The sequence below is a fragment of the Molothrus aeneus genome, chromosome 7, assembly GCF_037042795.1.
Source record: "Molothrus aeneus isolate 106 chromosome 7, BPBGC_Maene_1.0, whole genome shotgun sequence".
Classification (NCBI taxonomy): Eukaryota; Metazoa; Chordata; class Aves; order Passeriformes; family Icteridae; genus Molothrus; species Molothrus aeneus.
In genome coordinates this window covers 19,065,962-19,080,833 of record NC_089652.1, presented here as the reverse complement: position 1 = coordinate 19,080,833, position 14,872 = coordinate 19,065,962, and the positions used below count along the sequence as shown (strand labels likewise).

The 14,872-nt window shown below is 51.7% G+C and overlaps 2 protein-coding genes across 2 annotated transcripts in view; one reads left to right on the top strand and one right to left on the bottom strand.

Moving 5' to 3' along the window:
* Positions 1-892: 892 nt before the first annotated feature.
* The window catches only part of GAD1 (glutamate decarboxylase 1), a 32,932-nt gene continuing 18,952 nt past the window's right edge, over positions 893-14,872 (top strand). The window contains exons 1-6 of the mRNA XM_066553610.1: positions 893-1,162; positions 2,307-2,452; positions 4,197-4,259; positions 9,523-9,681; positions 10,374-10,616; positions 13,331-13,421. Coding sequence (XP_066409707.1) covers positions 2,383-2,452; positions 4,197-4,259; positions 9,523-9,681; positions 10,374-10,616; positions 13,331-13,421 — 626 coding nt within the window. The 5' untranslated portion in view covers positions 893-1,162; positions 2,307-2,382. The remainder of the gene's footprint in view (positions 1,163-2,306; positions 2,453-4,196; positions 4,260-9,522; positions 9,682-10,373; positions 10,617-13,330; positions 13,422-14,872) is intronic.
* On the bottom strand, positions 6,268-8,455 carry LOC136558880 (uncharacterized). The gene is made up of 3 exons (XM_066553647.1): positions 8,351-8,455; positions 8,125-8,318; positions 6,268-7,745 (listed from the first exon to the last, which is right to left on the bottom strand). Exons 1-3 carry the CDS (start codon positions 8,453-8,455, stop codon positions 7,301-7,303), a joined length of 744 nt encoding a protein of 247 aa, XP_066409744.1. The 3' UTR covers positions 6,268-7,300.

The window sequence follows — 14,872 nt, the reverse complement described above, 5'->3', positions numbered from 1 at the left end:
TTTCCCTCGAGTCCTTCAGAAAGGACACAGCCCTGCTGCTCGTTGTGCTGCCCAGCACCTCCTGCACAGGATGAAATTCTCTGGCTCCATCGGGCTGTTTCCCCTCCTCTTTTCTCATTGCGGATTCCTCCCAGCCCCTTACGTGACATCTTTTTGAGAAGCTTTTGGTTTAGGCATCTGCGTAGCTACCGTGGCATGCTGAAATACAGCACCGCGGTCACAACCACAAAATGTTGGCCAAGCATATTCGGAAAGTGGGATTGAGTAACGCAGACCCGGGGTTGTCAGGGGTGCAAAAAGCTTGTTATCTTGATGCTTCTGGTTTTAGCAAAGGGATGTCTGGTATAAAATCGTAATGGCAACACTGAGGGCAAGTCACAGGCATCCAGGTGTTCGCTGCAGCGGTACCCGTGCCTCTGCCACCCTCTGGCGGGGAGGAGCGGGGCGAGCCGCGGGAACCGCGGGCTGAGCCAGCGGGTCACATCAGACCCTCGGCACGGCGGAGTGGGGGACAGGGGGTGTTGCTAAGCTACAATTCACACGAGCCCCGCCTGGCTCATTCGAGTCCCGCACCACGCTCAGGGGAGGGCCGGGGCCGCAGGGACGGCCGGGGCGGGAGTTCGGCCCCGTCCCCTCAGCGGTGCGCCGATGTGTGCGGTGCCTGTTAGCACAGCTGGCGACCTCGGGTCAAGCCGGTGCTGTCTAGGGAAAGCCTCTGGCTCCGTCCGCACGAGGGGCTCAGCGAGGGGCTCGAACGCGGAACTGCCTGCGTGTGGTGCCGCCCCTGCCGCGGCTGGACGGCCCCACCCGCCGCCTCGGGGCGAAGCGGACCAGCGGCAGCCGCCGGGGCCGGTGGGCCGCCCTTCCCCGCCCCAGCCCGCCGCCCCAGCCGTCCCCAGCCCCCGTGCGGAGCGGCGCGGAGGCGGTGGCGGCAGTCCTGTGACTCATGCCTGCGTCGAAGCAGATCAACCGGCGATTCACGCTTTTAAAAAAGCAAATCCGAGCACTTCTGGAAAAAAAGGTCATCTCGCATTAAATTCCGCGGCGCGATTGGTATTCCGACGTCGTTTCTGGCAGAGTTTATAAGCGGCGGGTCGCTCCCAGACTAGAGTCGCCCTGCCAACCTGGACTACGGCAATAAGAGTGTCCGCTCGCTCCCTCGGTAAGTGTCCTCTAAACAGCATCCTAATTTTTTCAAAGCCTTTGGGAACCTCTGGAGCATTTCTTTTCTCCCAAAAATCGGTTTTGGTCGCTGTCGTATGAAAAGAGGAATAACGGGTTTTTTGATACAGCTACCGCCCTAGACATAGTGTTAACCTGTTACTTCACCTCTAGGCATTGTCTAGAAAATACCTTCTGCTTATGGCTGTTTTCTTTCTCGTCTTAAAAAAATTAAATGCCTGTTTTCCATTGAAATCATTGATCCGTTGCATTTACACGCGGGTGTAAATCCACCCAGCAGTGGAAATGAATCGGTAGCTACCGGTTTGAAAAAAGCTGCTAACAAAGAAAGCATTCTTTCGTTACCGCGACCTTCATTTTCTTTGCAAGGGGAAGAAAATAAATCGCAGGTAGACATGGGGACAAAGAGACGAGCTGGGCAGTGACCCGGCAATTCTCGATCAGCGACCCTGTATTGGTTATTGGAACACCGTGTCCACCAGGAAGGAGTTGAACATCTGGCGAGGAGCGAGGGCTGGTCCTGCACCTTCCTTTCCCCAGACAGACGTGCCTCTCCTGCCATTTGCGCCGCTAAAGCGAGCACGGGCAGGGGAGATCGCTGGTTAGTGCTCGAGCACAGAGTGGCCCCGGTTTGCTGAAACATGTGTGTGCAAATACACATATATGTGGCGCCTGTCATTGGACCTGGGCAAAAAGCACCTTTGTGATGGCGGGGTTTTATCTGTCAGTCTTTCCTGAATGCTTTAGCCTGACGTGTGCTTAGTAGAGCCCAGAAGCGGGCTGTGTCGGGATTGTAGGTCGTTTGGGCTGGTGATTTCGAAGCCCGCTTTACACGTTGGTCTCCATTTGATGCGAGCCATATAACTGCCCTGCTCAGTGGCCACCGATATAATTGCTATAGGCTTCATGCTCTGCTAAATCCGTCATTCCAGCGCGGGGGGTAGTGCCCTGGAATCTAACGAAGGGAAGATTTTGCTCTTCAGTCTGTCGAGGCATTTTCCCTGTTCGGCCGGTCCTGCCGCCGCCTCGGGACCTGCGCGGCTGCTGCCCGCTGGCGTCTGGACGGGACTGTGGTGCGGTGCTCCAGGAGACTAGACTACTAAACCCACTGTTCTTACTTCCAGCAAATTCCTTGCTGTCCACCCCTCAGAGGAATATCGAGAAAATACGAGCTCCGAGGACTGGGGCTTTTCTGAAAGGATGGCTTCCTCCGCTCCCTCGTCCTCCAACGATGCTCCGGACCCCACCCCACCTAATCTGCGACCTACAAGTAGGTTTTAATATTTTCCTCGTTTTAAGTGTTTTGGAGGCTTTCTCCATTTAGGCTCAGAAATATCAGTTTCGAAACGAAATTATACATCTGTGAAGCCCAGTTCCGCGCCATTAAGCAAGGTGCGGAAAGTGCTCTACACAAAGAAACCATCTTCCTACTGGGAACAGGAGAGGTCGGTCCGTGGCGAGTAAAACGCTGTGAGGAAAAGCCCACCTTACCGGCCAACATTGTCTTTATCTTACAGCCACGTTTGAGAGATACAGACAATAAACTGACCTCCCAGATGGACAAAGAAATCGGGATGTTGGAAGGGGTGCGGAGAAAACGAATCAGTTAAAGGGCGAAGTTACAGCAGGGTATTAAAGCAGGTGTCTCCCAGCTACATTTTATAAATGCTAATTCTGCAGCTTCTTTTCAGCCTACGCTGAAGCCTGTAATCAAGCCAAATTTGGATGCTAATTGCAGCTTTTCAAAGCGTTATATTCCTAATTGCTCTGAATTCGCCTTGAGTTATTGAGGTGTGAGTGGGAAGCAAAGGCTGCTGCAGGTGGATAGAGAATCAGTTTATAGCCCTGCCAGGCAGTTCAGACCATCGCCTACAGGAAAAAAAAATTTAAAACAAAACAATAAGAGGCTCGATGCTATGAAGCATCAGAGACAAAGAGCGGGCAACAGTAAGAAATGAAAGGTTGTCAGGGACAGCAGAGCGGGTAATAGCTTTTACCCTGAAAGAGCTACGAGACACGAGCATCGAAGTCATTATTGTCATTATTCTGAAACTGGAAAAAACGGGGAAGGGGGCGAACGGCAGCACTGGGTCTTGTTTCAGGCGCGCATAGCAGGCGCTGCTGCCTTCGACTGAGGTGCCACACGCAGAAATCGAATTAATTGGCATCACAGCTAAAACAAAGATAACCGCTGGCAGCAGCATCCCGCCCTGCCCACACGGGCTCCCCGCCCCCGGGCACTGGCAGCGCCCCTGCCGAGCGGGCTCCTCCGCCCGGTCGGGAGCGCCGTGCCTCTTCCCCCGCTTCCCCCTCCCGAGAGTCAGGCCGCTGCCCTCCGTGCTTGGGTGAGCCATCCGCGTCCCGGTTCCTCTGAAACCTTCTCCCCTCGCCCCCCAACGCCCCCGGTCGCCCTCTGGGGTCCATCGCTGCCGGACTTGCGGCTGCCCCGTGCCGCGAGAGATGGACGGGAGAGGCTCGGTTAGTGGCCGCGGCCGCGGCTGGTGCACCCTCCACCTCGGTCCTGGGCTTCGTTCCCCGCTTCCCGTGGGCTCAGCTGGGGCTGACCGGTGCGTATCTGAGCCACGACTCGAGGGGCTGGGAAGCAGCCTGTTCCCGCTGGGGGTGCGGTCCCGATAGGGCCGTTGGCGGCCCGTCAGTCCGTCCGAGGCTCAATGATGCGAGTCCGATCATCTAGTCAAATACTATTTTTCACCCAATTAATTCCTGAACTCTTTTGTGACCCCATTTCACGCCACTTTATTTTAAGCTGCTACTTCCCTGGAGCCCCGCCAGTAAATGATGAGATGTCGGGTCCCGGGTGCCTTCTCTTTTCCTCTGGGCAGGCCAGCATGTCACCTCGCTGTCATCCGAGCCTCAGCTGCCCCGCGCCCAGCGCCGCCGGGCTCGGAGTCAGCCCTTTCTCACGTCGATGCAGCCGTGCGGGGCACCGGGGTGGGGCGCGGCGGCCGGACAACCCCGCCGCCCCAGGGGAACACCTCTGCTCTCTCTTCCAGCTTACGACTCGTGGTGCGGCGTGGCTCACGGGTGCACCAGGAAGATCGGGCTGAAGATATGCGGTAAGTGCGGCCGTGTCTCCCCGTAGGACACCCCACACAGCCACGCGTGACGGCGCGGCCGCCCCGGCGGGGGCAGCGCGGCCCGAGCGCCCCCCGCGGCCCCGCCTCGGCCGCCCCCTGCCGGCCACAGGGCGGCTCCGCGGCCCCGGCCCCGCCGCCGCCGTGCCCTCCCGCGGGCTGGCCGTGGCCCGGGTTCTGTCCGCCGCGGGAGGGACGGCGGCGGCCCCGCTGCCCCTCCTGCCACACTCGGGGGTGCAGGCGCCGGGCTCTCCGGGCGAAGAAAGCGCAGGACCCGCCGGGGAGGCCGGTGGGAGGAAAAGCGGGAGGCGGGGGACCGGTTCGCCGCTTCTCACAGTCTGAAATTTTTCAACCTTATCTGACTAGAAAATACGGATCTCCTGGGGAAAAAAAAGATTAACGAGAGCCTTATTAAAGAGCAATTCGTCAGCTTGCTGTGCTGGTAAGATAGCGCTGGCAGCCAGTCAGCGCGCAGGCACATGAAATGCAGAAGGGAAACAAATGCACAATCAGATCGCAACGTTATAGCAAGAGATTCATTTGCAGATAACAAGCTGTCTTCCTTCTCTAGATATCTCAGTAGCGCCTTCGCTTTCAGAGGCTAACAGTCAAATCTTCATATTCTGATGGGGGAATCATTCCGTTTTGCCCATCCCCTTATGCATTGAAATTATTTCCCCTTTTCCCCCTCTCTTTTGGGGGGATGGGAAATATGTCGTGGGAGAAACTAACCTTTTTTCGATGCAAAGGAGCATTTAAAGCTCTTTCCCTGCTTGCTCGAGTCGAAGTTAATTCATTAAGCGTTTTGTAACCTGGAAGTTTGAACGGGAAAAGAATCAGGGTGCAAATGTTTAGCCCTGTGTCTGTGAGAGATTTCACTGGTAGCCGCTGGCGACATTAACGAGTAGTCGCTTAGTTCTATAAATAGCTCCTGATCTGGGTTTAATGGACCATTTCCCTACCAGTCCCCTCAGTGGCTGGAGCGATGGGCATTTTCACCATCATTTTAATTTAGCCCGGCAAGCAGAACTGATAAAGTAACGCGCATTTAGGCTTGCTCCGTGTTGCTAGACTACGGGGGTTAGAGAAGGACAGCGCAGCTTCTCTCAATGAGATCAAATACACTTGAAAATGAAATATCCCACCATTTTGGATTTGAGACGGGCATAAGAGAGAATGGTGAAGGCTTTGTGAAGGGAGTTCAATACAAGCTGTATTTCTGGTTGTGGTTTGTTGCTCAGTTTTCCTTTGCTGACTCTTTTCTGTTTTACATGAAAAATACACTCTGAATAGTCAGTGATGCCGTTTTGGAATACTCAGATTTGATGATGAGCACTGTTTTTGCTTGTATGAGCCCTCCTATTTGAATCGAACACCTTCACAAAGACATACAGGGAAGGTTGCCTATGGTAAACAGAGTGAGGTATTAAGGTTGCCAAGAATCCTAATTAAACATGCTAAACGAGTTGACATTTGACTGTTGCAGGTGATACGTCCTTGTCCTTACCTTTCACAACATATAATTCCAGACCCTAAATATTGTATAGTCACAAAGGCGCCTTGGAATTGTTCCTATTGTGTGTATCACACTGAAATCGATTAATTTTAAATGCAAACTTTAAATAAGGGTTGACCTCAGAGAAAAGGCAGGTCTTGAACAATGAGTTGGTTCTTCCATCTGAGTTGTATATTATGGGTTTGACATTTTCAGTAATTACGTATCCAAGATGTATGTAATTCCTTCTTAAATAACGGAGCGATTTAAGGATTAGCTTTTTTTCCTTTTCTGGTTGAAAACCACTGCCTGAAAAGAGCACTGCCGCTACCACCACTCCCACCCCTCCCGACCCCTTCCCCGCCCCTACTCTTCGTCTCTGCACATATCCACCTAAAAAAACTAACCAAACAACAGCAACAAAAAAACCTCTTAAAAAAACCCAAACCAAACAAAAAAAAAAAAAAAAAAAACACCACCAAAAAACCAACTAACTCCTATTTTAAGCGGTTTAATGAAGTGTCACGGCGGCCAAAATATGGGCAGAATTCCCCCTGTATCTGGATTTGTATGCTACACTCCCACCATGGCAATTGTTATTGCTGAGACTGATCTTGTTAACGTTTGGCACCAGTGGAATGTTCAACGTCGTAAAATTGCTCCGGTGCGTCTCCTGTTTGGCCTCGGCCAGCTGATGATTCCAAACCCAGTAAGCAAGGCGGGAGAGTGGGGCTTCCAAAGCAGCCATGCATGTTAGAAACCGGGCTCGTCTCCGGAGTCCGTGGGATTTATGCTGCCAAGCAGACTTTAGGTAGGACCGCTGCGGGGTCCAGGGTCTCCTGCAGCAGCCACCGACGTGCACCCCCGATGGCTGCGGTGCCTCCGGGACCTGGCGGGTCTGTCCCCGCCCCGCAAGATGTGTCCACCCAGGGCTGCGGTGCCGAGGGGGGCTCACACACCTGCCTTGTGCGAGGCCTGATGTGAAATCACGCCGAATTTGTGGTCGCGTTGCGCACCGAGGTACTCCCTCGCCAATCCGGTGTGACTCTGCTCTTGAAAACCCGGTCTCTTTAAGCGCATGGATGAAAATGCACCTGCGGAACGGACCTACTGCTGGAAAAGGCTGCGCTTTCCGCTGCTCTAGGAGAAGCAGCGCGGACACTGTTTCGTACTCTGCTACTTGCTGGAAGTCTCCTACACCGGCCTCGCTTTTCAAGCAGGATACAGATGAAAGGTCAGCTACAGTCATGCTCTTCTCCCCGGGAGCGGAAGGAGCCTTCGAGGGCCGGCTGTTACGCTTCTCTGCAGACTGCGACGGCGCTGGGGAGCGTCCCACACCCTCCTAGGGAGGGGTTCGGCAAACGACATGGTCCGGCGGCTCCAGAGCGGGGACTGTCCGTGTCCCACGGGCTCCCCCTTACACCGAGTCTCCAGGTCCACGAGACACTGCCGTGGCCGAGGGACTTGAGCGAACGCACATTACCTACAGCCGGGTGGGCTGATGTCGGCCGACAGCGGGATCCTGCCTTCAGGCTTTTTCCGTCCTCTCATCCCCGCCCTCGAGCCTCCCGAGCGCGGCCGCGCAGCCCCGGGTCCCCACGCGGCGTGGGCTGACAGGCCCCGTGCGCGGCCGCTGCGAGCCCCAGCTGATCCCCAGCCGGCCTCGGGACACAGCGGGCCCGGGGAGCCTCCGCGGGGAAGAACGGCCGCAGAGTCGTTCGGGCAAGGACTGAGCTCCCTGCCCGCAGCGTCTGGTTAGGTCAGACCCTTCAGCGATGCCACGGCCTCGCTGGGCCCGATGGGAGTTGAACTGGATGCAACTGCAGCCTTTCTCTGTTGCCGAAGCGGTGCTCCCTCCTTCCCCAGCGCCAGCTGTGCGAGGAGCTTGGCTCTCGGGGCAAGCGGAACGCGGCCGCTCCTGCCGGCGTCTCTTCTCACGGAACCCGTCCCACCTGAGCGTCGCTACTGAGAGCCTGAAAAAAAGACGGGTGCGGGGAAAACAAAGCAAAATCAAGTCCCAGAACCCGGTAATAGAGGATTCATAATTCAGATTAGACTGCACCTGCTTTGATATCAGCTGCTTCTCTTAATAAGCAGGAAAATAGCACTAGCTATTGCAGGAGCTAATGATCGCTGCAAGTGCCATTAGAAGCAGTAACAACATAACTAAATACTACATATATATATGTATGTGTATATGGACGGCTACTCTGAACTTATGCACGAAGACAGTTTCCCTTAGTCTTTGTCTCATTCATAAAAGCATCACAGAAAAAGACTAATCAGTAGAAGATCAGAATTAAAAGGCAAAACGTGAGATGTTCACTGGAAGTATGGCTCCTACAAGCTTACCTGTGAGCGACCCTCCTGGAGACTCGTCTGGGTACCCGACTGATGCAGAAGGGCCTGCCAGCCGAGTGCTCCTTTTTCGATGGCTCTTTCGTGACTGCCTGCCTGGCAGCAGGGTCCGAGGCACAGGTACCGCGCCGGGAGCAATTGGCCCAGCAGCTCACTGTCGCTCGCTTTTCTCCCCCGACGTTCAGCCCCTAAGCCTGCCCAAGATGCAGGGGTCCCGTACGGGCCGGCAGTGGGCGCCGGATGGGAGGTGCCCACAGTCTCGGACCGCCGTCACGGCTCCGAGAGCAGGGACACATGGCCGGAGGGCGCTGAAGAGAAGCGGCATCGGGGAACATGAGTGAGCGAACTCAGGACATTGTTTTTCCTCCCTGCTAAGCCCTCCTCTCTGGCGGATATCCCCAGCCGCGACGAGCTTTGTTTTCGATTGTTGCTTGTTTCAAAAGAAAAGAAAGAATAAAGGAGACCGGCGTCACCGTAGTGCCTCTTCCAAACATACAGGCACACTCGGTGCAACCCGGAAGGTCAAAATCCGACGCTGTCCTTAATGACAAAAAGCCCGACACTGTGCGTGTTTTAGCGGGCATCATAGATTTAATATATCAAATCCAGAAAATTAATTGTTCTCCCTGCCTTGTTAAAGTAGACAGATCTCATTACTAGCTGCGGACTCTGTGTGGCTCTCGCCCCAACAATTCTTGGGGTGAGTGGGTTTATTATTGCCATGACATATAACAGCAGCAGTTGTGTTCGGGTTCTGGGCGCCAAAGATGCGTTCCCGGTGAGAGCAGAGCTCTTAAAACCTCCGGGGATGATTACTGTTAGCATCAAAGCATCTTTTCAGGTGGAAAATCCGCATCAGTACTTACTGATAATAGGAAGGTGGGGTTACATGAGTGCTACTGGTATCCTCAGAGCTCTAGCCCTCTCAGGACGGATGCTCCAGAATGGCTGCTTGTTCTCATGCCTTTTGTGCGTGAGAGCACCACGAGGAGAACTGAAAATGGCCCTGATTTTAATCATACATCATTGCCCCTGTCTGCTAGGTCCATAAACTTTGCCTGCAGGCTGAAATAGCATTGACTCATCCTGAACTCTCTTCCAGTGGCTGATTACTGAAGTGGAATCTGTCTGATCGACTTAATAAGAATTTACCAGTGCACTAAATGACAAAATTTTGTTTTTTGCATGGCTGCGTTTTTGCAGTTGATGGCATTTTGAACTCTCCCTCCTGGAGGCAAATAATCCCCATAAATACCCTTATTCCTGACCTCATTAGTCAGATCTAGAGCCAACACCGCTTTTAACTGTTGTCTAGAGAGCTGCTTTAGATATTTCTAAACATGTTGGGAAGTCAGAAAACTCTGACCTGTGCACCTTGCAATAATAATGTAGGGTTCCTGCAAAGGACCAACAGCCTGGAAGACAAGGGCCGGATCGTCAGCTCTCTGAAGGAAAAACAGTCATCCAAGAGCCTGCTGGCATGCGAGAACAGTGAGAAGGAATCCAGGTTCCGGCGCACCGAGACAGACTTTTCCAATCTGTATGCCAGAGGTAAACACTTTACAGTTTCTCCTTGCTCCAGCTCAGGCATGTCCCTTAGTAGTCCTGCCCTCATCTCCCCTGGAAGTGCAGCCATGCTCAGACCATGCTTTTCCTTGGCTGTTTTTGAAGGGAGCTCCATGTCTGTGTTTTTTGGGAGCTGCACTGGTGATGTATGCAAGCTGCCTGAAAAGCAGTTTTACGTACTTTGTGCTGATCACCTGCAGCTCACCTTCAGTGGTTCCAGGGGTTTCTCCAGATCCAGCATCTGGGAGGAGAGTAATTCTATGTTTTTATCCTCCTTAGTGAAATAGTAATGAAGGAGCCTGTGATTGCTGGTAGGGGGCCATTGCAAGAAGAGTGAGAAAGGGAAAGCAATCCCTTTGTGGGGCGGAGGTGGGAACGTTGCGAGGTAAGGGCAGGTGTGAGGCACTCGCCTCCACCCAGAGGAGGCGAGTGCCTCACACCACACAACATTTGCGTGGCAGGGTGTGCTCTTAGGCCAGGCACCTTGGAGGTCCCTCTGCTGCTGCTGTGGGTGACCTAGGCTTGCCCTTCTCCGCGTGGTGAGAGGGACCAGGAGTCTGCCCAGGCAGTGCTGGGACCGTGGCTTCCAGGTTCTTGGAATGCTGTGGGCAGCCGAGGCTGGGTCATCTCTGCTTCTCTCTCCCAAAGCAAGTGCTGACAGCTGGTTTGCCCCACAGATTTGTTGCCCTCCAAGAATGGTGAGGAGCAGACCATGCAGTTTCTGCTGGAGGTTGTGGACATCCTCCTCAATTACGTGAGGAAGACTTTTGACAGATCCACCAAAGTGCTGGACTTCCACCACCCACACCAGCTCCTGGAGGGCATGGAGGGCTTCAACTTGGAGCTTTCGGACAACCCTGAATCGCTGGAGCAGATTCTGGTGGATTGTCGGGACACCCTGAAATACGGAGTAAGGACAGGTAGGTTTTTGCACACTACTCTGTGGCGAGTCCCTCCTGGGACTTTTCTCAGGCTCATGGTAAAGAGAGCTTGACAGCTCACGGAGGTAAGCCCACACCCTCTCTACACCCGTGACTGTGCCTCTGTACAGGCTTGGCTCCAGGGCTGGCTGCAGGCGCTGGAAATGTTTCTGCTCAGAAACTTCATTTATTGATGACCATCCGTCCCTGCCGGGTAGGGCTCAGTGCTATTTTTAGACCACAGAAACAAGTTTTAAAGACGTAATCTCTTTCACTTGATGAAACGCGAGCTGTCTGTATCTCCGGGGAGCAATATCATTAGGTAAATGAGGGCATAAATGACACAGAATTTGCAATTTTTCTTCTTTATGTTCATCAAACGTTTAATGAAAAAGAGACTGAAATCCTAGGAATCATCAATAAAGGAACCCTGTGGATTTCAGCCCATTATCCAGGAGCCCTGCCCGTCCAGGTCCTTCTGAATCAAACAGAAATCCCGGGTTGTAATCACTTATTTAACTGGGTGAGCTGTAGCCAGGCTCTAGAGCAAAGTCAATGCTCTCTCAGGCCGTTTGGCCTGAAATGTTTTACATTGGATCCAAAGGAGTCTTGGCTGGCAACTAGCCCCGACAGCCTGTGCAGGTCAGGAACTGGAGCGGTAATGGAGCGCGCCGAGCTTCCTGTCCCCAGCCTTGCTCCCGCGTTTCAGGGCTGCTGAGCTCTGCCTGGCCGGCTGCCCTCTTCGGCACGGCACGGCACGGCACGGCACGGCTCGGCTCTACCGCCGGCGGGCGGCGATCTCCCCGCGGAGCCGGAGGGCGGGAGCTCGGGCCGGGGGCTGTTTCCCGGCGCTCTCCGGCTGGGCAGCAGCGAGCCATGGCTCCTGAAGGACGGGCCGCAGCTTTCTGCTGTGCTTCGTTTTGGAGCCGTGAAGACCCAACGCAGTGCATTCAAGGAGCAAAATCTGGACAGCAGATGTGGCGGGTAGCGTTCTGTCCTTTTTCCTATTTACATGGTGGTTTGATCAATTCAGTGGAGTCAGGGGTATATTTTGATTTTTGTACTCTTAATCAAAGGGGAGAGTTGTTTCACTCCCAAACGCGTGGGTTGTTGGACAGGTGGCCTGAGGTTAAGTCAGAGTGGCTGCGCTCTGTGTGCTTGCACCATTATTCTGCTATTTATTGTGCCGCAAGTCGTGCAGCCTCCTCCCCTCACCCCAACCTCCCCTGGAGCTTCTGTGGGCCCGCAGGACGTGTTCCCGGGACCTGAGGGGCAGGTATCCGACCGGACACAAGCTCTGTTCAAAGCGGTGTCTGGTGCAGCTTTAAAGTGCTGCTCAGATCGCCTGAGTGCCCAGGACACGCATTCTGCTGTGGGCTCCTGGGGCTCACATTCTCTCTCAAGCTCCCTTCAAAGTCACCGGGTCTGAATCTGCAGCCCAGCCCTAGGAGATCGCGGGCTCATTAACAGCTATGGGAAGTCAGCGAAATGTCGCTGGGGATAACAAGCCGGTCAGTGTGTCCTGGAAAGGGAGAGAAGTGCTGATTTGTAAAGCAAACAGCTAAGCCGCGGCGGTGTTTCTGGGCTCTAGCCCCGAGCCGTGGGTTCCCTGGGCGGGAGCAGCCCCCCGGCTGCGGCGTGTCCTCTTCGGGAAGTGTCGCGATGTGGCAGCGCCGGCAGGCTCACGCCTCTAAAAGATTTCTGCTGACATCGCTCGGGGCAGAATCGCATTTGTTTCTTCATGTCAAAAGATGCTGATGTTCCTCGTGTTGAATCGAATCCGACGTGACAGGGTCCCCTCCAGGCGTCGAGAGCTGACCTCTCTTCTAGGGCCGAGCTGTCCCCAGTGTGCTATCTGCGTGTCCTTCTCCAGAGAGCCGAGGTCTAAATCATGGCACCTCCCACCTCCCCTCAGCGCCCGATACCAGTTGTTAGGAATTTCCTCTCTTCATGCTAGAAAAGTAGGTTCCCAAGACTCGGGATTATTGCTTATGAAAGTCGTTAAAGCAACTTCGGCTGAAACACAAGGATGTGATTTGCTTCAGTTCAATAGCAAACTCTGTTTAAGGAGGTGAATTCTAGCTCATAAACCATGTGGGGAAAGGGCCCGAGTCGAGGGCCTCTTGCGGGGCCCTGTCCCCCCTCTGCAGCGCTGGGGCATTGCTGCCGAGACGCCGCAAAACGTCTCTCCCGTGTCCTTGTAGCTCGGGAAGACACGGGCTCCTCCTCAGCCCTGTCTCATTCCTGCAGCCCCAGTTCAAGCGCCTGAACCTTCTTCCTCTCTTGCTCCATTCAAATGCAAATAGCCCCGGAACCTAGAGGTTGTTACTGCCAGGGGGGGTCCCACACCGTGTACTCCTCTCCCGAGTTCACAGCACGGCAGAGGTCGGAAGAGGGCTCTGGAAGTGGGCTAGCCCAAGCCCCTGGGCAGGTCCCGGAGGTGTTTACAGCCACAGTCGATTCTGAGGTTCTCTTTTAAAGGCAAATGATTCCATACAGGAGCTCCCATCCGAAGCATTTTTAAAGTTTGTAGTAAGACACCCGTGAATGTTGGCTATCAGTCTCCCCATAAGCAAGACTTGCTTTGAAAACTTTGCTGCGAGTATTCTGAGTACGAACCTGTGGTTTTTGTCAGAAAAGGTGGATGGTTTAAATTTGAAACCTGAGAGATACCGGTAGAGTTTGTTCTAAGTTGCTCTCAATTCTCTTTACAGGTCACCCTCGCTTTTTCAATCAGCTGTCCACAGGACTGGACATTATTGGCTTGGCTGGGGAATGGCTGACATCCACTGCTAACACAAACATGTAAGCAGTGTCTTGTCACCAGTGTCTGGGACTGGTGCTTACACAGGCTGCCATGTATCATGGTAGATAGGTATTATCACAGATATGAATAATTTTCATTTTTAAATGATGAACGATACATCTTCCAGAAAAATGTCTCATGTTTTTCTAAATGTGTCCGTAAGACAATGAAAATAATTACATGAAACTGAACAGTTTTATGTTTCTTATAAATAGAAATGCAAATATCTGAGAGCACATGGTAAGTAAAACATTATTATTCTAATATAATAACCTGAAATTACTTTTCTTTTTTGGACCAATCTTCTCTATATTTTTCTTTTTTTTAAAAAAGCTTTGTCTCTAGACTGAACAGGTCTGCAGCTATTCACATGCTAACACTAGAACACAAGATATGGAAAAAATTTATTTTCTTCTCTACTGTTGACTTCAGAGATAGCAGGCTTGAGGCAATACCTTTTGTTCATGTGTAGTAAAGAATTGGCTTCTGGGTAGCTTCAAAATGATTAAAAATGTAACACTGAAAAATAATTTTATGCTAATGAAGGAATTAGTCTAAGATTAATAAAGTCATGTGTAAATGAATAAAGGGAAGTATAAAAAAGGTAAAATTTGACATCTGAATGCATCAAATAAGAAATTTTTCCTAATTTTTCTTGACCTCAGAGTTAATGAAAGGTAAATGTCAGTGTAAGGTATTATGATGAATTTTTTCAGCAGAGTGCAATTAACGAAAAAAACCCCAAAAAACAACACTAAACAAAAACATCCACAAAAACAATATATGTTTTAATTATTAAACAAGTATTGTAAAAGCTTTAAAGTGCTTTGAGGTGCCTTTTTAGCAGCACAATTAAAAGTGAAAACAGTTCTGATCACATTTCTAAACAAAACTTTGCTTAAAGGTTGTTTCTCTGTTTCTCTGAAATTGGTTTATATTTCAGTGTCACTTTTTCCAAGCCCATTTGACTAACTTAGTTATCCCAGTTTAGTTATCCTTTTGTAATCAGTGAAATTACACAAATCTGATAAGACATAAAAGAATTCAGCTCTATGGCAGACTGTGACAGGTAAAGAAGTACTGACATCATTATTAATAACATTGCACTCAATTAGTCACTTCTTAAAAAATAACTCTTTTTAATTGATGTTTTCCATTTGTTGAAAGTAAGCTGTTAAATAGCTAGTTTCTCAACCATTTGTGCTTTAAAAAAGAACGCATCTTGAAAATACTTCTCTGTGAACATGAAAATTTAGTATCTATTTGTTAGCATGAGACTTAGTGTGCCCTTTTTTTCAGAAAACCAAAGTCAACATGGTGTGCTTTCAAGTAACACACTAATTGCAAATAAGGTTAAAGGAAGATGTTTGTAAAATATGATTCTAAGAACTGACAGAGAAGGTTATTAAAAATAAGCAAATCTGTGAGCTCTGGGGAACATGGTATTTGT